The following is a 27,919-nucleotide window of genomic DNA, read 5'->3' as shown; positions in this document are numbered from 1 at the left end:
CTGCCCCTATTCTCCTTCCCCCTGCCCTCCGATGTCTTTGTGCATGCCCCTGCTCCACCCTTTTTGCCCACCATGTCCCATGGACCTGCCACTCCTATCTACTCTGAGTGTTCTGTTGAGCTGCCACTCCCCTCCCTCCTGCCTAGCATTGTCAGATGACTGTAACCTGTCCCTGCCACCTCCACCCTGCCTGTCCACATGCCATGCCCCTATCCTCTTCCTCCTGTCCTACATGGTCCATTGTACTGCCACACCCTTCTGCCCTCCCTGGTCTGTTGTGCTGCAACTGCTCCTCCTGCCTGCCCCGTGTGGTCTGTTGTGAGGTCCCTTCCCCTGAACTTTCTTGTCTGTGCACAGGTCCTGACCCTCCCTTCTATCCTCCATCGTCCTTTGTGCATGCCCCTCCACCCTCCTTCTTGCCCATCATAGCCATTGTGCTGCCACTAACCCTCCCACTTGCCATGCATGGTCTTCTGTGCTGCCATGGCCCCTCCCACCTTCCCTGTGTGGTCAGTTAGCTGCCCCTGACCCCCTCCCACCTTCCCTCCATGGTCTGTGTGTATGCCATCACAGTCTCACTGTTGCTCTTCATGGTGTGTCTTGCTTCTAGTGCCCATCCTGCCTGACCTCCATGGCTATCTTGCTGCTCCTGCCCTGCCCCCTTGCCCCCAGCCCTACTCCCTCCCTCCTGGCTTGTCTGTTCCATTGTAATGCCCCTGATCCGTCCCTCCTGCCCTTTATGGTCTGTTATGCTGCAGCTTTCTCTCCTGTCTGTCCATTATGGTCAGCTAGCTACCATTGCCTCTTGCCCCTCTGTTCTCTGTTGTCCATGTGCATGGTCCTGTCCCCTCCCTCTTGCTTTCTATGGATTGTTGTGCTGCACTCCTGTCCTGCATGCCCTGTGTGGTGTATTGTGCTGCTGCAAACCCTGATGCCTGCCCTGCAGGGTCAGTTTGGTGCACCTCTCCATGTCCCTCCTGTCCTCTGTTATCCAAGTCCATGTCCCTATCCCATTTCCTTCCATGATCCAATGTACCATACTTGCGAACATTTTGAACTTGGTAAGAGGGAGATTTTGAAAAAAAACTGGGGTATTGATTTTCCCCTTTGAGTTACATTGAAAAAGAGGATATTGTAGACAGGAGACAGATCAAATAAAGCCCATTTGAGCTTAAAAACATTGGACGTTTCCTGGCTGAATCGGGTCTGTTGGCATGTATGGTTGTACTACCATTGCCTCTTCCTTCTGCCCACAATGGTCTATTACATTGCCACAGCCTTGAAGGAGGGTAGATTTTGTATCACAGGGGGCCCCTGGCCCGTTCTGTCCACACCTGAAGTATGAGACCCTTGTCCTTGCCCTGCCAGCTGCATTTGTAGGCCGTATTAAATTGACCAGCGGGTCCTGTGTTGCTATATAATTATCCTGAGACATCCTTACCACTCAGCCAGCATAAAACCCCTGTGTAGGCCCTTCTGTTCAATATGTAGGCCTCTTTGTTAAATTGACCATAGCTCTGCAATTTTAGTGTATTGCAGTCTGAAGGCAGGTCTGCGAGGCCTTCTGATCCAAACTAGTAGCCCCCACCCTACCCGAGTGCTCCGTGCTTGGTATCAAAGTTCAACATCCCCCTGAAGCTGTCGACATACAGTAGGCTGCATCCTGGACTGGTACTTGCTTCCTGGGCAGGTTTCCCGCTTTTAAGGAAGTGGCAACCGCAGAGCGTCAAGTTAGGAGAACTGAGGAGATTTTATACATGAATATATTGAATTCCCGTACAATACCCATTATTTTCTGCTTGCTCTATGGAACTTACGATAAGTGATTGGCCTGAGAGACTGACCTTTTCACCCAGTCCATTGTCAGCATTAAGTGGGTAAATGACGAAATGTCTGGTAAAATCTGCAGACGAAGCTTTTGGGTAGCATACGTAGGTAGATGTAGCGTGCAAAGGAGCCCACAAAATGATATAAAAAGGGAGCACCCACAGATATCGACGGACTACCTCGCCGTCTGTATGTAGGTTAACAGGCTGTGCAGGTTTTCCCCAAGAGCTGGGAGCTCTTGTCTTCCTTTGCTTAAAATGTCTTGCTCTGCTTTGCTTGAAGTATCTTATTTTATTTTACCTATGTGAAATGTCATGTTATGTTTAACCATTGTTCTCTTTACTTTTGCATTTAAAAGATTTTGTATTGTAATTGCAGGAATGCTTGCTCTAAGAGTAAACGTGAGTGTTCCTAGGTAACATTTTCCTTGGTGTAACTTGTTTCTCATGATGCATTTATAGATGTGTTTTCTCTCTCTCTCTGTCAGTACATTAATTGAGATACAGAGAATATTATGACAGCTGTATGATTATCTGGATTCTGTATTTTGTACTTTATGTCTCTATTCTGCGGTTTCTTTGAAGTTGCATCTTCTCATTAAACTGCCATTGTATTCTGCCTCCAATTCCATGTCTCATATGTCTGTTTTCTTCATTTTTGGAGCAAGCGTTCCTAGGCACCCCGGCTCAAATTAAGGTGCCCCTTTTGTCCCTGACTCACTCTCCTGCTCAGTTCTGTGGTGGCTCCCGGGGATCTGGGGACCGCCCCTAGCTTCCTTGACCCGTAATAGATCTTCCCTCCAACAGCCTCTCTTGCAAGTCCTGTATTGTTGGTTTGTTGCCCCTGCCCCCCTTTCCACTGCCCTCCATAGTCTGTTGTGCTTCCACGGCCCTTCCTGCCGGCTCAGTGTGGTTAAATTGTTGCCTTTGCACCCTCCTACCTGCCTTCAATTTTCAGAGTCCGTGCCCCTGGCCTCTGCCTCTCAACAGTATCCTAATGAACAACTAGATTGCTAACATTCTATATTTATTACAAAAGTGTGGAACGCCTGACATCATCTTGATGTAATCAAAACTGTAATACCTAGAGCATTTCCTTTAGAAATTACATATATGAGAGGGTCTTATTGGCATCAAAATTATGGTTAGTGCTCTAAAAGACTAAAATAAGGACATATTTTCTGAGTTTTCAAATAGCGACAAAGCACTTTTAAATGATTTGTTATCTTTATGTTTTTTTATCCAGTTGACCACTTGATTAAATGTTGCACTTAGGGGAGAGGATGTGGTGTTACTTCCAGAACTGCAGACTTTGCAACTGGGGAACCAGGTTGCAGTTTCTGCTTCAGCTCGACATTCTGTGATTCTGGTCAAATCACTTAGTCTCCCCATGTCTACAACCAAAATGAATTTGTTCTTGTGTGATGTAACCAATGCTCATGTAAAGCACTCCAATACCTGACAAGTCTGCACTATATAACACTGCAAAAACACAAAATAATAAGTGTTTTGCACACTTCTGTCATTGGGCTATATTTGGGCTACATCTGGGTGATTTTGGGCTACATTTGGGCTCTTTAGTCTCCGGTGGCCATCTTGGGAGATTTATTTGTTATGAAGTTTCCTAATTTCCTCATGTACTGCAGTCTCCTCAGTAGGAAATGCTTTCAGTTTTTTACTTTGATTCCATCATGAAGGTATTCAGATATGTCACACATTTGCCATAAATTCTGAATGTTAGCACTCAAGTTGCTCATTAGATCACTGTAGTAAAACTACTGCACCATGGAAGTCTGCTCCTGGTATTAAAAGTGCATGTTTCAGTCTGCATGTCAGAATTTTTTAATGAAATAGAAGAGGATTTGAGAAGTCACTCAAAATGTGCCCTCATTTTCTTTCTTCAGCATTAATCATAATTTCTATGGCAAAATGAACCTCCTCATTGTGTTCCTTTTTAAATTAAATGTTTTAAGTGTTACCAGTTTATTCCAATCAAGATGGCTTCAGGTGTGCCATACTTTTGTCATAATGAAGACAGTAAGCGCTCTAGTTGTTTTTAAGAACATTCTGGGACATTCTGTCATTGGGCTATACTTGGGCTACATCTGGGTGATATTTGGGCTACATTTGGGCTCTTTTGTCTCTGGTGGCCATCTTGGGAGACTTATTTGTTATGAAGTTTCCTAATTTCCTCATTTACTGCAGTCTCCTCAGTAGGAAATACTTTCAGTTTTTTACTTTGATTCCATCAAGAAGGCATTCAGATGTGTCACACATTTGCCATAAATTCAGAATGTTAGCACTCTTTTTGCTCATTAGATCACTGTAGTAAAGCTACTGCTCACCAGGGAAAACTGCTGCTGGTATTGAAAGTGCATGTTTCAGTCTGCATGTCAGAATTTTTTAATGAAATAGAAGAGGATTTGAGAAGTCACTCAAAATGTGCCCTAATTTTTCTTTCTGCAGCACTAATCATACTTTTTATGGAAAAATGAACCCCCTCATTTTGTTCCTTTTTAAATTAAATGTTTTAAGAGTTACCACTTTAATCCAAGCAAGATGGCTTCAGGTGTGCCATACGTTTATCATAAGTAGGACTGTTAGCGCTCTAGTAGTTCTTTGGAACACTCTGGGAAGCTGCAGTAGAACACAAAGGAATCAACTGACAGTCTCTGCCCTTGTTGGATGTACATGTTTTACTGAGAATGTCAGACTTCATTCTCACATGACTGAGAAAGATAATGTGAATTTACAGCAAATAAGCTCTCAGTTTAGCCTATAGATCACCTTCCAAACCTCTGTGGTAAAAGCATGAGAAAATATTTTTCTCTCAATCATGATATCCCAGCAGAATGCTTTTTCACATGGTGAAATCACCTTAGAACATACCACAATTCCTAAAATGAGTATGGTACCATCAAAAAATGATTTATAATGTAACTAAAGTCTTAAAACCTTCTATTAACTGCAATGCTTTTTAATGAGGTGCTATCATGTATATTGGTCCCAAGATGGCTGCCAACACTTCTTGGATGAAGTGCTGACAGCCAATCAGATCTCAGGATGAGATGTGTGGTTAGGCTCCGCCCACATATATATATGCTTTTAAATGCTATTTTCTCAGGAAATACTGAACAGATTTACACCAGACCTGCAAAAGGCACTTCCTTGACCTTATGGCTACCTCTCTGCCAAATTTCAAGTAATTCTGTTCAGCCGTTCGGGCTGTAGCTCGTTCTAAAGGTCCTATGGAAAAATGCATGGGAAAAACGCGTTTTGGGACCCCCCTTTTATCTCAGCCCCCGCTTGACGTATCCCCCCGAGACTTTCAGGGTAGGAGCGGAGCGTAGCGCCCCACCTATTTTGAGAAATTTGCGAGGATTCATCGACCGGCGCCAAAGTTATTCAAAATAGAATGTTGCGGATTTCCTATGGAAAAGGGGTCCTAACTATAACTACCTACTGGCGACCGCCAGTAGGTAATATATTTTCACATTTTCACTCGTGTATTCATTTCTTTTATGAATATATTCTTTCATGAGCCCGCAGTCTGCTTGTTTCACGTCAGGATGTTTTTTTACTTGGTCAATATTTTCCAATCTTGAGCATGAAGTGGACCATTTTCCGATTTTTCTTGAAATTTATTATCCAATTCCCCATGATTTACAAATGTGACTTTTTTATTAATGTGCACTATATGAATTAATATGGCTATTACGATTCTCCGAATGTAATCATGTGGGTCTAATATATTGTCGAATCTATCGTATGTTTCAAAATTACAAATTGGTTGTTACCTGGGGGTTTTATTTTATCACTACTGTGGTCGCCATTGCGTAATATGCATTTATAGAGCGGCTGGGTTGGTATTTGACCTCCTACCTTGTATGTTTAATAGAAATACCCATTACTAATGTTGACCTATTTTCAGAAATGTCACTATTATTGTGGTCTTTTTCATAGCAAGGGAAACTTAAATATTTCTACCATCTCTATTGAGAGGTGAGAGGTCAATCGAGTGTGATGAACCATGTTTCATAGTCCCGCATGTCATGGAGTCTATTTTCTCATTTTGATTTTGCGGTTGAATTTATGTGCATTTTTAAAATTGAAATGAGCTGGAATATGAATGTAAATATGGTCAAAATATGAGATACCTCATGTTCCAGACCGGCATTGTAGATCTAGAAATATCACTGCACTTTAAGATTTCTTTGATTTCCATTATGACGCTGCGTGTACTTAATGGCTACGTTTGGCTCATGTGTGACAAAGGCCACTCTGGCCGAAACGTGTTGTTTTGCACAATAAACCACTCGTAGACAGAATTGGTATGCAGCCTCCTTTTGCTCACATTTAAATGTACAATAGGTTTCAGCAGTATACAGTGCAATAGCATTACCTGGAAAAGACTTGCATTGTAGATTAGCATAAATAACTGTAGACCTGCACTTAATTAAGCTTAATTAGGAAATCTATTGTCTTTTTTTATTTGTTCTACCTCTCAATCTGTACACCTACTGACCTGGCACTCATGATTGACAATAGAAAAAGTGATCCAAAGAAGGCCTATTTTCCGTATTTTTCTGTATTTAAAAATAAATACAGAAAGGAAAATAAGTAGTTTTCTGTGTGTATTTATCTGTAAAAAACAGACAAAAAGGTAAAATAGGAGCCCTATTTATAATTATGGTTTTTGCTCGCCTACTTCGCAAATTAAATATTGCATTTCTTTTGGATTGCGTGCCAGTAGGACCACATTATTTGTACGTGTCATTTGAGTCATCATCAATAATGTAACATTTCATTACCACACCTAATTATAACGTTACTTTAACCTTTTTTTCAGTGCATTTCTGGGATTTTTTGATCAGATTCAAACTTGATCATATGACCCAACCCCACAGGCAACCTGCTGCCAGATTGGGCTGGCCGCAGGGCTTAGGCTCCGGCGCCAAACCTGGACGTGGCCACCTAACCACCCTCTTACTCGCAGCCTTCAATTATTTTTTGGGTAACACGCTACTACTGCTGTGCCCACTACACAAGTGTTCCCGCCCCTCCCTTTGGATCACCCTCACACTTGACGTATTAGCATGAAAGTTTCCATGACAGAGTCGAGGTGGATGAACTTTTTTCTTGAAGTGTTTCATGCAGATTCGATCGTTGTTGGTTCCAAATGTTCAATGCAAGGAAAGTCGGCCCAAAAGTTGGGGAATTCAAAGAAATGTTTTGAGATTGAATAAGTTGAATTTTTATTTTGAGTGTTTCTAATATGGGTTTCTTGAAGTTGCAAGTTGTACTGAAGATGTACTTATGCACACATGGACACCGCAGGACAGAGATGACAAATCCAATATAACAGAGAATTCTTTACTGAATTTTCTCCTTTTCCATTATGGTTTGGTTTCATTGTTTTTGGAGTAATTGCCCACTAGAGTGTCAGCATTTCTTCCATTGACATGCAAGGTCTTAAAATCCCGTTTTTGTTTTAAGAGAAACTGTAAGTCAGCACGTCTAAAGGTTATCTTTGGAGACCAACCTACCTCACTCCAGTGTCATTATCCAACGGTTACACTGGTCAGCGTTTAGTCTTTATTTTTAGGATTTCATTAGCATTATTGCAGTGAGCAGTAATCATCTTGGTTATATTGATTTATTTTTTGCTTGCTTTCACTGTTTGTTTCTTGGTAATAAGATCAGAGGTTTTATGTCTTTGGCTCTTTCATAGCTAAGTTAAGCATATTTAATAGCTTTTTTTGCTGAAATCTTCTAGCACAGTTCTTTTTCAACCATTACGGGTTTCTCTGGAATGCAGTTTCTTTTTTCTCTCTGGCTATCTTTATGGCAATGTCTAAGAATGTCTCACCAGAATAACTAATGTCGTAAGGGAAGTGCACATTCAGAACGATTTTATAAAGAGTTGACATAAATTCGTTGATAGTGTCCCCATCTTACACAAACAAGAGGTAGCTGTTGTATCTAAGCCATAGTATTTCATGCTCCAGGTGGACCATGGCAGTGGGACCCAGGGCAACGTTCTCCTGCTGCCACCTTTTGTTACTCATGGTAACTGTTGGTTCCATCTACCTCATGCCCCGCTGTTTTTTCCTAACATTCACAGCCTTTTACAGGATAGGATTTTCCTTCCAGTGTGCAAATATTGCCTAGGTTCTAGTGGAATTGTAGCTCTGTTGGTGAAATTTGGGGGCATTTTTACAAGAACTGATGCTTCAGCATTGATGCGTCAGATTACTTGAGCCTGACGCAAATGCCCTAACAACATCATGGATGCGCTGTACAGTGCTCCATGGCACAAGGATTCATCGATCCGTCAGAACTTCTTACGCATTTTATGGCAAAAAAGTGACGCATTGCTGGAGTTGGCCGTAAGACTGACGCAACTCCAGCAATGCATCAGAAAAAAGAGGCGAGTCTCATGTTAAAAGCCCTGCGTCAACCCTTACGCCTAGTTTGAGACGGCTTAGGGTTTGTGACAGTCAAGTCATAGAGTGACACAGTGAAAAGTTGTAAATTTCACTGTGTCAGTTCTACATGGCTTTTAAAGTGGGAACACCTACCCTGCATACATTATATCTGGTGCACGTATAATGTGACGCAGGCCTCTACAAATCGACACATTTGGCCCAATGCGGTAGCTTGTAAATATGGAGCAGTGGGAGCACTGATTGCACAGTCTTTGCCTAAAAAAGATTATGCTGCAGTGGCTCTAGCTCCTAGTAAATATGCCCCTTGGTTTACTATTTTACTGGTTAATTTATAGGTTAGCTACAATTGATCGAATGATAATTTAAATACAAGTGAATATTATACATTTGTGTCTCTTTCCTAGCTCCTTCGCCTCCTCTTTTAAAATATAAGCAGTGCAGAAGCTGTGAAAATGGAGCACTTATTTGCTGGGAATCTGGTGAAAACGAGAATCCTGTTGACTCATACACACTGGAACTATGCAAATTAACAAATGGAGAACATGGAGATTGCGTTACAGAGTAAGTGAATATTCTATTCTTGAAAGAGCATTGAATCTGAAGATGTATGAAGATAGGTATACATAAGAGGGTTGTTTACATTGTTCATGCGGTGATGGAATTGTAAATGTGTCTAAACAACTGGTTTAGAATCATCATTTGAGATTCACTGGCACATATCATCACATGTGTGTGTTTTATCTTGGTTGGAAAATACAACCAAGGATGAATGCTTGTACACTACCCTGTATCGAAAATAGACTAAGCAGAATTTACTACTCATGTGTAATAGTCACCAGCTATCGGCCCTGAGGTGCAATCACCCATTTGGCGAATTTTTGAGACCATACAGAAATCTAAAGCTCAAGGAAGATTACTTTACATGTCAGAGTCAATCTGCACACTACTTTTGGAAATAGGCTGTCCTCGTAAACTAGTAACACAGACATGAAGATTGTGTTAAAGCAGTGCTTCCCAAACATTTTAGACCCACGACCCAATTTATAGAACAATAAACTTTCACAACCCACCTAGCTTTAATGGGCATGAGATGGGTGATTTGTTTGATGTAATTAAAGTATTGTGTGGCAGCTCGCTGTCATTTACAGACAGCACATTTTACATTGATGTGGCCATTAAATTTGCACAGAAATACAGTTTTACTGATAAAACTAAATTGCACACAAATGATAATGTGTGGAAATTGGGTTTCAGCGAAAATGTTCCTTTTGGGCATCACTAAGTGAAGTGTCTTGATCCTATCCTGTCTTGTTTTGATCCTATTAAAATCTATGCTTCCATCAAACTTCAGAATTACAAACAACACTCTTTCTGCTAGAGACTCTATTTAGCCACAGATTTCCTACCTTTTGAATATTCCCCAGACATCACACTGGATGAGGAAAAATGTCAGTAGTACCTCTGCGTGCCAGAAGGTGGTGACGTGCGGCCACTTGCTGTTCTACTCCGGAAATGACGTGGAGGGGCCTATATAGACACCACACCTTCATACTGACGTCAGTTGCTTTAGAGACTTTTGTCGTCCCCAGACATAGAGCCCCAAAAGCAAATTGGTACACAGTGTGCAGATTCCTAGATTTGGGATCCTGTACATGGATAGAGTCCAATTACAGAAAGGGAAGGAGGGAAGGTTTGGTTAGGAATCTCTACTAGAAAGAGCATTACTAGAGGTAAGTAACTTGTTCTTCTAGTAGAGACTTCTAGCAGCAGAGTCCTTACGTTCTGAGTAAATACTAAGGAAGTACCTATTTGAAGGTGGGTCCCTGAGTGGACTCAAAAGAGAAAGTCTAGCAGTACCGAGCAGACAAAATGCCCTTCTCGTCAAACCTGACTGTCCGGACAATAGTGCTTCATGAATGTATGTAGGGACGCCCAAGTAGCTGCCTTGTATTTGTCTAGGACAGGCACTCTGCATGCTAATTAGACCCTCTAGCATTTTCGTGATTTCGTGATTCACGAAACAATTGCGAAATCGGCTGATTAGCGCGATGGCCGCGATATTTGCTATTGTGGGCGCTAAAAAGGGTCTCCCAGAAGTAAGAAAAAAATGATGGCTTCTTATTGGTTGCACGTGCGCACACGTCACTGCGTGCCGCTGTGCAGCTGTAAAAAAGCTGCTTCCTAATGAGTTCAAGTCCATTGCTAACTTTTACAAGTCTTCTCTGCCTTCAAGGAAATGGTAAGGGTAGTGTGGTTCAGTTTCACGGCCTAGTGCGTGCCTGCTAAGCATAGTTGGACTCGTTTTTAGGTCTCGCCTGATCCAGCGCTTGCGCTGATCTGGCCGAGACATTTTGTAAACAGGCTTTTTCGAAGTGCTGCCGTGGCCTAAAGCTACAGTGCACGTGAACGTGCACGTGCGCCCTCCGTTTCACGCGATCGTAATCGCGGTTGCGATCACTTTCACTTTCGCGGCCGCGTTGCCAAAGCTTGTTTTGTTTTTCTTTTCAGTTTCGCAACTCTTGCAACCGATGAGTGCCAGCCATACCCATCAATAGAGAAAACAATAAAGAAGCACACTATGGAAGACAAAAAGCCCCTCTCACAGGCCCATTTACTTTGCTACTGCACTTATCTCTGATCAAAGCCACTAGGATCCTCGCTGTCTCCTGCGCCTTGGCTTTTTCATGTGAGTGAATCTCCCGAGCAAGCAAATTATCTGGCTACAAAGCAGTTATGATAAGCTACCTCCCCGAAAAAACTTGACATTTTATGAACATGAAAGCAAGCGATGTAATCTGCATCCGCGGTTCATTCAGCAGCAAAAATACCCCGTTAAATATAACGCATTCTTTAGGCTGCAGTCAACCTCCATGAAGATACAGTTTTCGTTAAGCCTGCGCGCGCTTTTTAGGGGATCGTGCCACGCAAGCAGAAGCCGAACGAAAGAGGCGTCACAATGCCACAGGACAGTAAAAATTGTATTATTAAACATTTCCATAGTGATGCGTGAGAGCAAATACAAGTACTGGGTAATGGTTGATGAGCTAACTGAGTGGGTTAAACATGGGATGCATCTGATGCTTGCAGTTAAAATGTTTAAATCTCTGAAAGGCCAGCACATCCTTCTGATGCTCGTAAAAGGAGTGCTACTCGGGCAGGCAATACTAGTGCGACTAGGACTTTGTTTGAGTCAACAATTAGTAAACCTCAGTTGGCTTTTCAGAATGGCCACCAAGTATGCAAATAATCTCCAGTGAAATTCATTATATGCACATTTTCCTTCTGCATAGTCATTGTGCATGGCCTGAGTCAGGGTTTTACAACTTACTGGTTTTACAAGCATGGCTCTGTGGGCAACACAATTTGTGGAGCACACGTATACATGGTAAATCCGAATATTATTATTTATTTGGAATGGGGTCGGAGCCTCCCATGAGAGCAGAACTGTGCAATTTTGTCCTTATTGTTTGGGGATTTATTGGTGTGTTCTAGAACCAAAAATAATTTGCAAATTTCACGTTCTATTCGGTCAAGTAGGAAAGTAATGTTGGGATTCATACACTATATAGATAGACAATGGGTTGATGTGCCTGGATGCATGTGGTAAAATAACGAAAGGGGGCATGTTCAGCCTTGCAATTACAACTGAGCTTAAAGAGATTGTGAAGTTGTGAGAACTACTCACCGTGAATAATGTGGAAATCTGTGTTAGAGGAAAATCATTTTATGGGGATTTTACTTGTTGCTGTTTTTCTTCCCATTTAATCTAACATACACTTCCCTCAAGTGTAGAACTCCGGCCATCCCCGTCCTTCTCCTGTTTGTTAGGTCTCGCCTTGCTATCGCGTAAGCGATCGCAAAGCGAGACTATTGTAAGCGGGTTTGAAAAGTGCTCCCAAAAAGCGGATTGCATGGCTAGCACGCGCACAATCACGTGCATCATACCGCCATGCAATCTGCTTTTTGGGAGCACTTCAAAGGGTCCGCTCCCCCGCCTGGAATGCGCTCCCCCGTCCCCAATCGCGCACGCGCGCCACGCTCCGGCGGGCTTTTTTTTCTTTTTGTTTTTTTTAACTTTAAGCGCTAGGCGCGCGTGCGGCCAATGCTTGTTGGTAGTGTGCTAGGCTAGCTAGGTGAAGTCGTAGTGTTTGGCCTAAATAAATGCAAGCATGACAATTTATAAATGCAGCTAATTTTAGAACGGAACCAAAGTCCATGCATGCGTCATGCATTCAAGCACAAAGGATGTCACCCGTCTTCCCTCATAAAAAAAACACGTCATACTCAAACTGGTGCATTTAGCAGCACTGGAAGGCGAGTGGCTCGCGCTCAAGTCTGGTCATAAATAAATGCAGCGTTTTAAATAGCACTAGAGCGGAGTCCACGTCTGTGCCAGGCTGACCAGACCACGGATGACCCCCCTCCCCCCAGGCTGAAGAGAAACATTTCCCCGTGCTTCGGCAGTGATGTCTTGGAAGGTGCGCGGCGCGAGCGTCGCGCTCAAGTCTGGTCATAAATAAATGCAGCGTTTTAAATAGCACTGGACGCCCCACTCTTCTCATCAACCCACCGCTTCCAGCTGCCTCCCCCCTTTCTCATTTCCCATGGATTTTTAATTTAGCTTCGAGAGCGATGGTTCTCACGTTATAGAGCCCTCCCGGAGACGGTCGTGGCCACGTGGGGCGGGCGCTGCTTATCTCTGACTGGATGTGACATTCTGTCCAAAGGTGAGGGGGCGGGGGCTGTCGCCACTTTGTCCTTTACGAGCGGACACACCGCAGCTTCAAAGGGACCTCCCTTCCTGCATCAATCAAACCTTTCCCCGCTGAGTGCTTTTCCAAGACCAAAGCCGCGTCTGGGCCGCTGACTTCACGTTTCCCTGCCATGGGAAATGGGGTGTCACAGCAGGAGGTGCCTTCTCGCCTGCAACTAGTTAATGGGAAGGGGCGGGGCCCAGGGTGAAGTTCACTGTAATGGTACCCAGGGCAGGCTGTTCTTTTAATTGCCCCCACCCCTTGATATGTGCAGCGTTTACAACCCTTCCCAGACTCAAATGCATTTTGATCTTCATTCCTTGCTACACGTTGTGTGTGTGTAATGTGCAAAAAGTGCGTGCAATGTAAAAAGAAATGTGGTCTGCATTAAATAGCGGTTTCGTTGCTTTAATTCCTCGTAATTTAAAAAAACAACTTTAGGCCAGTTTGGTTGTTCAGGTCCCACCCCCCCCAAATATGTCCCAGTAGTGAGGACTGAGGCAGTGTAATTGTGTTCTACTGTATTCGGCTCATTCTGTCACCATCTTTCCTGCACGAGGCCTTGACTGATATGTCGTTTTGACAGTGCATCGCTTTCTGTATATATAGAGGAGGCGTTGGGTCCGCTCCTCCAATCACTGACTTTCTTCAACCAAACAGTTTCAGCCACTGGCTAGAGTCTTTGTCAATCAACTCCTGCGTCGGCCCCGTGGCCTATCCATCTCTCACCTAATGGTATTGCCTCTTTAGATATATCCTTCTGCCGCTACTTGAGTCCTTCCATTGATCTTCAAGTGGGACTATTTTACAGCTATAACCTTCTGTATCTGCTGGCTCCCTTGTGCATCTTGCACTAATGTTTTAATGCAGCATTAGTTTAGCACATTAAAGAGAGAACTATTGGGTTTGCCAGTGCTTTTTCAAGTGAAAATACAGTGCTGTGTGCTTGTAATGGGCGAGGCAAAGGACTTATTGCAGACCTCTGCAGCCCCAGCAGTCAAAGATCTATGAATATCTATGCGATATGGGGTTCTCCTCGCCACATTCAGAGCAGGGTCCCCTAATTATTTCACGTTAACCTGCTGTTGGGCAGGGCTCAAAGACATACTTGGCAGAAGGAAAGAGGTCCTGAGTCGAAGCACCAGTGCTTAATTTGAGCGGGGGGGGGGGTTCCGGGGCTCAGCACCGGCACTTACTCATCAACACCAGTGCTTGAGCACCAGTTAAGGACACATTCATTAGTCCTTAGGCACAGGGAGATTAAGTGATTCACCCAGAATCACAGGATGTTGAGCCAACGCCATGAATCGAACCTGGGTCCCGAGCTCGGAGCTCCGCAGCTCTGGCCACTGCGCCACATCCCCTCCCACTTGTAGTTTTGTTGGTTCTGTGTTAGGCCAGAGCTAACAGGAAAAATAGACTGGTGTAAGCTGCCTCCTGACGTGAGCCACAGCACTTATTTTTTATTACAAATTAACCACTGCAAAGCACCGCACCCCCAAGCATTTGCAATGCAATAGATATCGCATTTGCCAAAGTTGGAGCCATTGGCATTGTAAATGCCAATGCCTATTATTTTCTGTTTTCAAAAACAACACATAAATAAAAGGCATTGTCATTTACAATGCCAATAGCTCAAACTCTTGCAAATGCGAGACCTATTGCATTGCAAATGCTTGTTATTGACTGTTTTTTCTTCTTTAACACCGAGCTAGGGCACCGGGGGCGGGGAAGGGATGTACAGCCTTGACTTTTGTAATCTCAGCATGAAGCGGCATGGGCAATGTGACCGAAGTGTAAGTTAAAATATATCTGTAGCAAGCGTAGAGTAGAAGCTGGTATATTAAAGGAACAGTTGCGGTTGTCTGAAATTTAAAGTTGATCATCTTTACAGCATTTCATTTTGTTCAGCACAGCTGAGGATGCCATTTGAGCTTGAGCTAATTCTAAAAAATAAAAGTCAGGCTTTCTTTCCTTTCGCAAAGCCCTTAGAACTCGTCTCTTTAACCTATGATCCTTTCGGTTCTTAGATGCGTGCCCTGCTCATTCCCCTGTTTCCTCTTTATAATCTTAATTTTCATTACTAATATATACTTCATGTTAGTCCAGCATAGTTTGCAGCTGCTTGTGCCTTTCATTTCCGATCCACTAGCAGATATGTGACAGTTACTCTTTGCATTGGGTGTGACACTGTGCGGTACCACATCACCAATATGTGGCAGACTGTCATCAGTGCAGATGTTGACAATTAGGCGAAGGTGCAGAGCACCGGAAACCACTGGCTCAAATTAAGCCCTGTTGCTACCCTCCAACAGTGCTGCTTGACTGACAAGGAACTCTGCAGCACGTGCTGACTACTGGACATGCAAGGATCTCTCAGCAAGTGCTTTAAACCAATAAATTATTTTTAAACACAGCGCCCTCTGCCCAGGTGAGCGCCAGGTTCAACTGCACCAGTTGCACCACCCTAAAGACGCCCCTGACCATATCAACTCATCCTGCAGAGGTTGATAAAATGAGTAATGATCACTTCCAGAACCAACAGTGCATACCTAATTTGTAATCGAATAAGTGCAGGGCCCAAAGCTTTTCTTATAAGTCCACTGTCAAATGTCAGAGTTACGAACACCTCGTCTGTGTAGTCTAGATTCCACCTCATGCCTCTTTCATCCACAACGAAACACTCCCTGCACCTTATCTCTCTTACAGGTTCATTTTCATCTTGCTTTCTCCCTTTTTTATTTCTTAATGTTTTTCCAACTTTCTCTTCGCTCTTCTTTCCACTTTTTATGCCTTTCCATCTCTTGTTCAGTGTTAACAGGGCCGGCTTTAGCGTTGGTGGAGCCCTGTGCGACAATGTTTGTTGGCGTCTGTTAGAATCCAGGTTCTCTGGTTGGCACAGGTAGGTACTTGTGACAAGCAGGGAACCTTTCCTCTAGTCAGGGTAAGGGGTTACACTCCTAAAATAACCCCGGCTCACCCTCTAGGTAGCTTGGCGCGAGCAGACAAGGCTTATCTCAGAGCATTATAGGTTAAGCATTTGTGAACACATACAGTAACCAAGTGACAACACTACAAATGGACACCACACAGGTTTTTATATTAAAAATAAGGATTCTTTATATAGAGTTACCACAAGACCATTAAACGACAAAAATACACAATACTGTTACTTTAGATGGTAGAAGTTTGCTTAGTTCTCTTAAGTTCTTAAATGCGACACTTTAAGTCAATGTACCTTAGATGCGACACGCAGGGCAACGAAAGTGTTGCAACGATGCTGATGCGATGAAGTTTTTGGTGCAAAGAAATAAAGACGTGAAGATCTTCCAGATGCGTTACACTTCTCCAAAATTGCGAGAAGACTCGACTCGATGCGTCAGCTACAGCGGCGTCACCCATTTACGCGATGCGACGACAGCGGCCTTGGCAGCGGCACTCTTCTCTGAGGTTTGCGAGATGCTTCCGCTCGATGCGATGCTGCAGCGGCGTCACCCCTTTACGCGATGCGATGACAGCAGCTCTGATGGCGGCACGCTTCTCCATGGATGCGAGGCGCTTTTCTTGATGCGGTGCAATGCGACAACTACGATGGCTGCGATGGCGACACGCTTGTTCCTCGATGCGAGACTCTTCTCTTGATGCGGTGCAATGCGTCAGCTACGATGGCTGTGATGGCGACACGCTTCTTCGGCGTTGCGAGATACTTTCGGAATGATGCGAGACGCTTCTGCTCGATGCGATGCTGCAGCGGCGACACCCTTTGCGAGATGCGACGACAACAGCTCCGACGGCGGCACGCTTCTCCTTCTTGAGTCGCGCTTCCAGCTCCTTGCGACACGCAGTCCCTCAGAAGGCCCACGTCAGCAGCAGGCACTTCCAAAAGACTCTGGGGAGCTGGGGGGTGAAGTCCACTGGTCCTGGGACTTCGTTCAGGGGGCAAGCTCAGCACAAGCCCTTGGAGATCTTTTAAGCACAAGTTGAAATAAAGTCTTTGTAGTCTTTTCTCCTCTCCTTTCCGCAGCAAGGCAACCACTGCAGGTCAATCCCCCAGGTCAGGGACAGTACTCCTCCTTACAGCTTTCCCAGTTCCTTCTCCTCAGGCAGAGGTTCTTCTTGTCAAGCAGGATCTAATTTCTTGGGAGCAGGGTCCCAATACTTGTACCCCTAATTCCTTTGTTCCTCTGGGGTAGAGGGGCCTTTGCCCAGTCCAAACCAGTTCTTGAGCACTTTGTTGACATGACTCTGCCTTTCTATTCAGGGTGCAGGGCAGAGACATCAGCCGCTCCACAGGAGGTGGAGCCAGCATTGTGGTGGCAGAGCACAGCCCTATTCAGAGTCCAGGTGTACTCCTCCCACCCATCTGGATGTCAATCTCTCCATCCACCACCAGGCTATCTAGCCCTGCCCCTCTGGGTTTCCCCAGCCCTGTCATTCACACAAACCAGACAGGCAGCTACACATCATAGCAGAGGCGGGCTGAAATGGTTAGGCAAGAAAATACCAACTTTCTAAAAGTGGTATTTGCACAAACAGAAAATTTTAAAAATACTTTACTAAAAGATGTATTTTATTATTCTGAGTTTAGCAAACTAAACTCGATTTTCTACCATGTTCCCTGGGTCTGTTAGGATCATAGGATGTAACAATTCTAACAGGCTGTAATTCACTATTAGGACATGCTACACACATCAGGGCTTATCCCACCTTATGCTTACAATGCACCCTGCCTTTGGGCCTACCATAGGGGTGACTAATAGTAAGTTAAGGGAAGGTTTAGGGACTGGGAAGTGGGTGCACTTGCCCAGTCAGCATGACAGTACCAGACTGCACGCAGGTTCTGTAATGGCGGACCTTAGACACTTTTTACTAGGCCGCTTCTGTGGGTGGCACAACCAGTGCTGCAAGCCCACCAGCAGCATTTGTATTTACAAGCCCTGGGCACTCCTGGTGCACTTTACTGGGGTCTGACAGTAAACCAAATAAGCCAATCATGGAATCCAACCAACATATACATTTTAAATAGGGAGCACTTGCACTGTGGCACTGGTTGGCAGTGGCACAGTGCTCTGAGCAGCTAACACCCGCAAAACACATGAGGCACAGCGACAAAAAGTGGAAGGGAGACTCACGCCAAGGTGCCAGGTCTAACACGTGTCCCCTGCAGCTGAAAAGTGGGGAGAACTACCCTACCCCAGGGAGTTCCTCATCACTAAGGCGGAAAAATCTGGACAGACCATCAGCATTGGCGTGATCTGTACCAGGGCGATGTTCCACCGTGAAATCCATACCCTGTAGGGAAATGGACCACCTTAACAGCTTTGGATTCTCCCCCCTCATATGCATCAACCATCTGAGGGGCCTGTGGTCTGTCTGAACCCGGAAGTGAGACCCAAACAGGTAGGGTCTTAGCTTCTTCAGCGCCCAGACCACAGCAAATGCCTCACGCTAAATAGCACTCATCTCTGTTCCCGTGGTAGTAACCTCCTGCTAATAAAGGCTACAGGTTGATCTAGGCCCTCTTCATTAATCTGTGAAAGAACAGCCCCCACACCATGCTCTGAAGCGTCTGTCTGAACGATAAACTCTTTGGAGAAGTTGGGAGCCAAATGCACGGGCGCCGTGCACATAGCAGCTTTCAGGGCCTCAAAAGATTTCTGGCAGGTGTCAGTCCAAATCACCTTCCTGGGCTGCTTCCTTGAAGTCAGCGCTGTCAAGGGGGCAACAATGTTGCCATACCCCTTGACAAACCTCCTGTAGTACCCGGTGAGACCTAGGAAGGCTCTCACCTCTGTCTGGGTTTTGCGCGACTCCCAATTCAGGATGGTTTCTATCTTGGGTTGAAGGGTTGCCACCTGGCCACTCCCCACTTGGTGCCCCAAGTACACCACTGAACCCTGCCCGATCTGGCACTTACTCGCCTTGATCGTGAGGCCTGCCCTCTGCAGCGCCATCAACACTTCCCAGAGGTGGCGCAGGTGTTCCTCCCACGTGGAGCTGAACACTGCGATGTCACCCAGGTAGGCTGCACTGAACGAATCCAGCCCAACCAACACCTGGTTGACCGACCTCTGGAAGGTGGCAGGGGCATTCTTCAACCCAAAGGGCATAACCCGGAACTGGTAATGCCCATCAGGGGTGGAAAATGCTGACCTCTCTTTGGCCCCATCGGTCAAGGCGATCTGCCAATACCCAGACGTTAAATCAAACGTGCTGAGGTAGTTGGCAGCCCCTAGCCGATCTATGAGCTCATCAGCTCTGGGAATGGGGTGTGCGTCACTCCTGGTGACCGAATTGAGTCCTCTGTAGTCCACACAGAACCGGAGTTTGGGTGTGGCTCCCGGCGCTGCAGCCTTTGGGACCAAGACCACTGGGCTGGCCCAAGGACTGCTTGAGGACTCAATTACCCCAAGGGCAAACATCTTGGAGACCTCCTCCTTGATGCAGGCCCTTACCCTGTCAGTCACCCTGTAGGCCTTGTGCCGCACAGGTGTACTGTCCCCAGTGTCCACATCATGGACACACCAATCAGTGACACCGGGAATCAGGGAAAACAGGTCAGAGAATTGTCCCAGTAACTGGCGACAATCGTTCTGTTGCTCAGGGGTCAGGAGGTCAGGAAGGTCAGGAAGAGGCTCGGTCTCCTCCTCCATCCCAGCATCTGTCGCTAAGAGCATGCCCACTTGGGACCTCTCCAAGTGGGGCTTGAGGCGGTTGACATGAAGGACCCTCCAGGGGTTCCTTGGAGACCGCAAGTTCACCAAATAGGTGACAGGGCTCTTGAGCTCCATAACCTCAAAGGGACCAGTCCACTTATTCAGGAGCGCACAGGGCTCCACTGGGGCCAAGACCCATACCTTCTGTCCAGGCTGAAGCTCTACCAGAGTGGCATTCTGGTCGTACCACCGCTTCATCTCCTCCTGGCTGGCTTCCAGGTTTGCCTCAGCAAGATCCCTGAAACGCCTAGTCTGGTTTCTGAAGGCCAGCATGTAGCTATATACATTCTGGGGAGGTTTCCTGGGAGATTGCTCCCAGCCTTCCTTGACCAGACTTAGAGGTCCTCTCACTGGATGTCCGTACAGAAGCTCAAAGGGGCTGAACCCTAGAGACTTCTGTGGTACCTCTCTGTAAGCAAAGAGAAGGCATGGTAAGAGGACATCCCACTTACGCCTCATGGGTTCCTCAAGACCCATTATCATGCCCTTTAGGGTTCGGTTGAATCTCTCAACCAACCCGTTTCTTTGGGGGTGGTAAGGTGTGGTGAACTTGTAGGTTACACCACACTCTTGCCAAAGGGATTTCATATATTTACATATGAAATTGGTACCCCGGTCAGACACCACCTCTAGAGGGAATCCCACTCGGGAGAAAATTCCCATCAGCTCACGTCCCACCACGGGGGCCGTCACTGTCCTCAGAGGGATGGCTTCCGGGTACCGGGTGGCATGGTCCACCAGGACCAGGATGAACCTATTGTCCATCGCTGTCCTGGGGTCCAGTGGCCCTACAATGTCAATCCCCACTCGCTGGAACGGGGTACCGACCACAGGGAATGGCTGGAGTGGAGCCTTCTGCTTCCTTCCACTCTTCCCACTTGCCTGGCAAATCTGGCAGGTCCTGCAGTGAGTGTCTGAACTACTGCGCATTTGGGGCCAAAAGAAGTGGGTGACAAGCCTTTCAAAGGTCTTGTCCTGCCCCAAATATCCTGCTAATGGCACATCGTAAGCCAGCCCCAGTAGGAAGGCTCTGAAGCGCTGGTGTACCACCAGCACACGGGCCGACCCAGGCTCAGCAACCTTAGGCTCAGAATACAGGAGGTCGTTCTCCCAGTAAATGAAATGTGTTCCAGACTGATCACCATTGGCCTGGTCTGCAGCCTGCTGCCGCATACCCACGAGAGAAGGGCACTCTTTCTGCTCCCTGCAGAATTCCTCCCTGGAGGGTCCTCCTTCTTGCTGCCATTGGGTCAGCTCAGGCAGGTCCCCCAGTTCAGCTATCTGTTCCCCTGTAGGTTCCAGGGCATCCCCCTCAAGGTCTGCTTCCTCCTGGACCGTGGGAACTTCAGGGGCCGGTTTCCCGCGCCCCCTGCCTCTTCTCCCTAAGGCCGGTTCCTGGGCCTCCCTCTCAGGCTTCAGGTCCTCTTGAGCACCTCTACTCGCTGTCATGGACCGTGTGGTGACACACGCCCAATCTGGCATACCCAACATCTCCAGGTGAGCACTCTGCTCCACCTTAGCCCAAGGTGAGCTCTCCAGATCGTTCCCTAACAGACAGTCTACAGGCATGGCGGACCTCACAGCTACCTGAAGAGTACCAGAGACCCCCCCCACTCAAAGGGAATCTGAGCCACCGGGCAGTGACTCTCGGTGTTGTCGGCGGCAACAACCGGATAGAATGCTCCTGGGACAACCTGCTCCTGAGACACCAGGTGGCGCTTGTCAGCCGTCACACTGGTTCCTGTGTCTCTGAGAGCTTCCACCCTATGGCCATTTATGGTCACCCACTGCCTGTATTTTTTAGTGTTCTCAGGCAGCTGGGTTTTGGGGACCACTTAACGGTCTCCTAATGAGACCAGGGACATTTCTACTGAACCCCACCCACCTTGGACACCCATCTTTCCACCCAGGGCAACACTAGCCGTCTGCCGGGGGTTGCACCAGGGGGTGCTGGTTTACCAAACTGGCGACACTTGGGATCATTGGCAAAATGACCCAGCTCACCACATCTGTAACAGGTAGGGGGCCCTCTTTGAACAGGGGTACCTGTTGGGGCCCAGTCGGTTTCTGGGGTGGGGGAGGCTGAGAACCTTTCCCTTGGTTCCCTTGGGGATTACTTTGGGGCCTCCTCTGGAACTCCCTCTGTTTACCCTTGTCCCCCCGCTCTTCTGCTGGGGACCCTGCCCACCTTTAGCGGAGTCTCCCACGGGACCCTTGTGGACCCTGGTACTGACCCAGCGGTCCGCCTCCTCAGCAAGCTTCCTAGGGTTAGTCAGCCTACTATCAATCAGGTGCTGGCGTAGCTCAGGAAAACAATTACTGGACAAGTGCTCCCATGCCATTAAATCAAGAAGCCCTTAAAATTATCAACCTTGCTACCCTTCACCCAACCATCCAGTGCTCTGCAAAAAAAAGTCATATACTCCACATACGTATTATTGGGAATCTTAGTGCAACCCCTGAACCTCTGTCTATACCTTTCAGGGGTTAACCCATACCTAGCCATTAAAGCATCCTTCATATGGGGGTAAGAGTTATGCGAATCTGAGGGCAAATCTAGCAGTGTGTCCTGCCCTTCACTCAAGAACCGCCCCCACAATCCCGCTCCCCAATCCTTCTCAGGGACCCGGTGGGAGGACATGGCTACTTCGTAGGCTTTGAACCACTGCCCTATGTCATCATTTTAAAATAATTCCTTCACTACATCTTTGGGTATGTACACTTTGGACTCTACCTGCACTGGGGGTGTGCTGCCACCAGAGGGAGTGCTTCCCAAGCCCTGGGCTTTCAACTCCAGCTCCCTCATTTTCATCTCATGCTCCATTTGGCTTTTTCTCTCTTCCATTTCCAGCCTTTTTTGTTCCATTACCAGTTGTCCATTTAGTTTCGCCATCTCTATCTCATGAGCTCTGGTTTCCATCCTGTCTGCCAATTCCTCTGGAGATAAACATTTACTAGAAACACTGCTACCTGCAGGGGAAGGGGTTCTCCTTCCTCTTGGACCCACTGGCCCATCCAGCTGCTCATCTGCATTGTTATCATCAGTGCCATTCCTTGCTTCTTCCCAGGCCCTCAGCGCCTTGTAGAACTCTGCCTTGTTTTTACATCCAGTTGTAGAAACATTAAATTTCTTGCAAAAGAATTTCAGCTGTGATAACTTGTAGCTTTCCAGTCTCTCTTCTTCCCATTCAAATTCAGTATTAACAGAGACTATGGATGCTGCTTTCTCCACCATGGTTAAGCTTGTTAGTGCTCAAAAATAGACAGTCCCAAAAGAAATCTACCAACAAGTATTGGTTGTGTTTAAGGTCTGCACTCACTAAGTAGTGTTCACCAATTACTGTACATGAGTCACAAATGCAAGTCCAGAATCCTCACCGCTTACCACCAATGTTAGAATCCGGGTTCTCTGGTTGGCACAGGTAGGTACTTGTGACAAGCAGGGAACCTTTCCTCTAGTCAGGATAAGGGGTTACACTCCTAAAATAACCCCAGCTCACCCTCTAGGTAGCTTGGCGCGAGCAGACAAGGCTTATCTCAGAGCGTTATAGGTTAAGCATTTGTGAACACATACAGTAACCAAGTGACAACACTACAAATGGACACCACACAGGTTTTTATATTAAAAATAAGGATTCTTTATATAGAGTTACCACAAGACCATTAAACGACAAAAATACACAATACTGTTACTTTAGATGGTAGAAGTTTGCTTAGTTCTCTTAAGTTCTTAAATGCGACACTTTAAGTCAATGTACCTTAGATGCGACACGCAGGGCAACGAAAGTGTTGCAACGATGCTGATGCGATGAAGTTTTTGGTGCAAAGAAATAAAGACGTGAAGATCTTCCAGATGCGTTACGCTTCTCCGATGTTGCGAGAAGACTCGACTCGATGCGTCAGCTACAGCGGCGTCACCTCTTTATGCGATGCGACGACAGCGGCCTTGGCAGCGGCACTCTTCTCCGACGTTTGTGAGACGCTTACGCTCGATGCGATGCTGCAGCGGCGTCACCCCTTTACGCGATGCGACGACAGCAGCTCCGACGGCGGCACGCTTCTCCGTGGATGCAAGGTGCTTTTCTTGATGCGGTGCAATGCGACAACTACGATGGCTGCGATGGCGACACGCTTCGTCCTCGATGTGAGACTCTTCTCTTGATGCGGTGCAATGCGTCAGCGACGATGGCTGCGATGGCGACACGCTTCTTCGGCGTTGCGAGATACTTCCGGAATGATGCGAGACGCTTCCGCTCGATGCGATGCTGCAGCGGCGACACCCTTTGCGAGATGCGACGACAACAGCTCCGACGGCGGCACGCTTCTCATTCTTGAGTCGCGCTTCCAGCTCCTTGCGACACGCAGTCCCTCAGAACGCCCAACAACAGCAGCAGGCACTTCCAAAAGACTCTGGGGAGCTGGGGGTGAAGTCCACTGGTCCTGGGACTTCGTTCATGGGGCAAGCTCAGCACAAGCCCTTGGAGATCTTTTAAGCACAAGTTGAAATAAAGTCTTTGTAGTCTTTTCTCCTCTCCTTTCAGCAGCAAGGCAACCACTGCAGGCCAATCCCCCAGATCAGGGACAGTACTCCTCTTACAGCTTTCCCAGTTCCTTCTCCTCAGGCAGAGGTTCTTCTTGTCAAGCAGGATCTAATTTCTTGGGAGCAGGGTCCCAATACCTATACCCCTAATTCCTTTGTTTCTCTGGGGTAGAGGGGCCTCTGCCCAGTCCAAACCAGTTCTTGAGCACTTTGTTGAAATGACTCTGCCTTTCTATTCAGGGTGCAGGGCAGAGACATCAGCCGCTCCACAGGAGGTGGAGCCAGTATTGTGGTGGCAGAGCACAGCCCTATTCAGAGTCCAGGTGTACTCCTCCCACCCATCTGGATATCAATCTCTCCATCCACCACCAGGCTACCTAGCGCTGCCCCTCTGGGTTTCCCCAGCCCTGTCACTCACACAAACCAGACAGGCAGATACACATCATAGCAGAGGCGGGCTGCAATGGTTAGGCAAGCAAATGCCAACTTTCTAAAAGTGGTATTTGCAAACACAGAATATTAAAATAAACTTTACTAAAAGATGTATTTTATTATTCTGAGTTCAGGCATACTAAACTCGATTTTCTACCATGTTCCCTGGGTCTGTTAGGATCATAGGATGTAACAATTCTAACAGCCCATTCTGGCCTATGGAGAACAGGTAGCCTTACAATAGTGAAAAACGAAAATGGCTGTAATTCACTATTAGGACATGCCACACACATCAGGGCTTGTCCTACCTTATGCTTACAATGCACCCTGTCCTTGGGCCTACCATAGGGGTGACTAATAGGAAGTTAAGGGAAGGTTTAGGGACTGGGAAGTGGGTGCACTTGCCCAGTCAGCATGACAGTACCAGACTGCACGCAGGTTCTGTAATGGCAGACCTTAGACACATTTTACTAGGCCGCTTCTGTGGGTGGCACAACCAGTGCTACAAGCCCACCAGCAGCATTTGTATGTACAAGCCCTGGGCACTCCTGGTGCACTTTACTGGGGTCTGACAGTAAACCAAATAAGCCAATCATGGAATCCAACCAACATATACATTTTAAATAGGGAGCACGTGCACTGTGGCATTGGTTGGCAGTGGCACAGTGCTCTGAGCAGCTAACACCCACAAAACACATGAGGCACAGCGACAAAAAGTGGAAGGAAGACTCACGCCAATGTGCCAGGTCTAACAGTGTCCCCCCACTGACCACCTCCACCACGGATTCTCTCACTAGCACCCTGTAACAGTGACCAAGTCTCGATAACCACACTCTCTCAGAAGCATTGAATTAGTTATATAGAGCCACTCATACCATTTAGGGTATCAGAGCACTTTACATCTAACCCTGGGCAGACAACTACACTACGCTGGCGAAGTTTGCATAGTTTGTGCTACTTCACGCTACGCAAATTGCACGTAGCACAGTGCAAAATCACGTAGCGTAGTTGGCATTTTTTGCTCGCTCGCGGCCCTCAACGTCAAGTTGGCGTCCTCATTCGCGATCAGCAACATCAAGTTGCCGATCACGAGCGTGGAAAATAAACCTCCCGGCGAGGTTCTCAACGTGGGGAGGTCAGGTTTCTCATTGCGAGTGGTCGCATATGCTCGCGACCGCTCGCGATGAGAAACTACCAGTCCACGCTGAGAAAGATGCAGCTCGAGTAAAAATCTACTCGAGCGGCAGAAAACAGCAGCTCGCACTGTGCAAGATGCCGTTTTCACTGATTGCACAGTGCGGACAAGCATCCGGGACTGTGCAATCATCGCGAACAGCACACTACGCAGTTCGCGTAGTGCTACGCGTATCTCACATAGTGCGAAGTGCACTTCGCGTAGCTACGCGTAGCGCTACTACGCGAACTACCCCAAGGGTTATTTACATCACACACACATTACACAGAGACAATCAATCATACGTGTGTAATTCAGTGTATAGGAGATGTTACATAAGTCAAAGGACTAAAAGTGTAGGAGTCACATGTCATCCATACTGGCAGGCAGTATAGTTTAACTCCTTCCGTGCTCATGACGGAACCACGCCGTCATGAGCCACGGTTGCCGTGTGCTCATGACGGAGTGGTGCCGTCATGCTGCGGCCGTTGGCGACCGCGCCGCCCACGCGGCGCTAATTCCCCGCCTGTGCGGGCGATTAGCGCAGTGGGCGGAGTCATGACGGAACCACTCCGTCATGAGCACAGCCCAACCGTGGCTCATGACGGCGTGGCTCCGTCATGAGCACCGGGCCACCGCGCTGCCCCCCGCACCCCCCAGCGCTGCGGCGGAATTTCCGCCGCAGCGAAGGGGTTAAGAGTGCTTGGTGTGGAGAAGCACAAACTCAGAGTCGAAAAAGAAACAGCATAGTTGGGGGTTTTCTTCAATAATAAGAATTGATTTCTCGCCAAATAAACCTTTTATGCAACATTAATCAATGTTAGAATGTATACTTTGCAGTGTGTAGGCAGCTCTATGATGAAAGCTAATAGCTCACTGTTGAATATTAGGACTTTAAGTTATAAATTGCAAGTAACAAAAGGATGTCTCTTTTAAAAGCAGTAACCTGCTGATCTGTTTACATTATATGGACTCTGTAATGAACTTGGTACACGTTCTTTGCAGCAGGCATATTAACACTCTGCGCTAACTTCACATAAGTCAAAACCTCAACTATACAAAACGCTTATCTCTCTCTCCAGGAAGATAATTAATCACACCAGCTATCTTGACATTTTTGTGAGGCCAGGCAATTCCCGAGGAAAGAAACGCTGCAGCAGGTGCTTGAAAAACATACTAAATTTGCAAACACAGCGCCCCCAGGAAGCCAGCACCCGGTGCGGTGGCACCGTTCGCACCGCCCTAGAGCCGGCCCTGAGTGTTAATGTCTGATATTGGAATTTTCGGTCCCCACGAATGAGTGACAGTGGGCCCCACCTGCTACCACAAGCTCACACTAAGCACAGAGAACACCTTTTTTACCTGCATGTGTTTGGCCCTGAGCCAATTAAAGCCATCTAAGGTACAATAAAAAGAATGTTAGCACAATTTTTGGATGTGCTATTTCGTTTTTACTGTGCAAGAAATAATTGTGAGCCGCTTGTAAAGGCAGGTGGCCACTCAGGGACTCTGCCCTTTATTTGGGGAAGCATGGGTCTTTGGACTGCAAAAGAGGAGGTGAACCCTGCTGTTTGGAAGGACTGGTGCCTAAAGAAAAACGCAAAAACTGTTACGAGACCCCACATGTGTGGCCCCTTTGACTAGTCTAGTTTTTCGCCAACAGCAATTTGCACGCGATTAATTGGAGGGGCACACGTCTAATGGGAATATGATACTACAGGTCCCAGAATGCAAAGAGCAATTGACTAGATATACAGCAGGACTGTATGATGGTGTGACATACGGAAATGAGCCTCTCAACGTTTTTGCTGCATCCTTTCCATCTGCCTATGTATTGAACTTGAACGGTGTCTTGACAGGCCCATTTACTTCCTACATAGTCCACAGGTTTCTACCCCTTAAAATATTATGTTGTGTAATTGTAAATACTGGTCCTGCCATCTACAATGGATGGGAGCAGGGAATGATGCATTCTGGCACATGGCAGCAAACACCGGTGCATGTGCCTGATTTTTACTTTAGAATGCT

The 27,919-nt window shown here is 46.6% G+C and overlaps 1 protein-coding gene across 2 annotated transcripts in view; it reads left to right on the top strand.

The window, feature by feature from the left end:
• The window catches only part of FSD2 (fibronectin type III and SPRY domain containing 2), a 674,971-nt gene that overhangs the window by 469,114 nt on the left and 177,938 nt on the right, over window positions 1-27,919 (top strand). For both annotated transcript variants that reach the window (XR_014978815.1, XM_085644270.1), the window contains exon 9: window positions 8,680-8,836. Coding sequence is in view for 1 of the 2 variants with exons in the window: in XM_085644270.1 (XP_085500396.1) it covers window positions 8,680-8,836 (157 nt within the window). In the remaining variant the exon portion in view is untranslated. The remainder of the gene's footprint in view (window positions 1-8,679; window positions 8,837-27,919) is intronic.

The sequence above is a fragment of the Triturus cristatus genome, chromosome 3_1 (assembly GCF_964204655.1).
Source record: "Triturus cristatus chromosome 3_1, aTriCri1.1, whole genome shotgun sequence".
Lineage (NCBI taxonomy): Eukaryota > Metazoa > Chordata > Amphibia > Caudata > Salamandridae > Triturus > Triturus cristatus.
The sequence above is the reverse complement of the archived record's forward strand: the minus strand, read 5'-3'. Positions and strand labels throughout refer to the sequence as shown.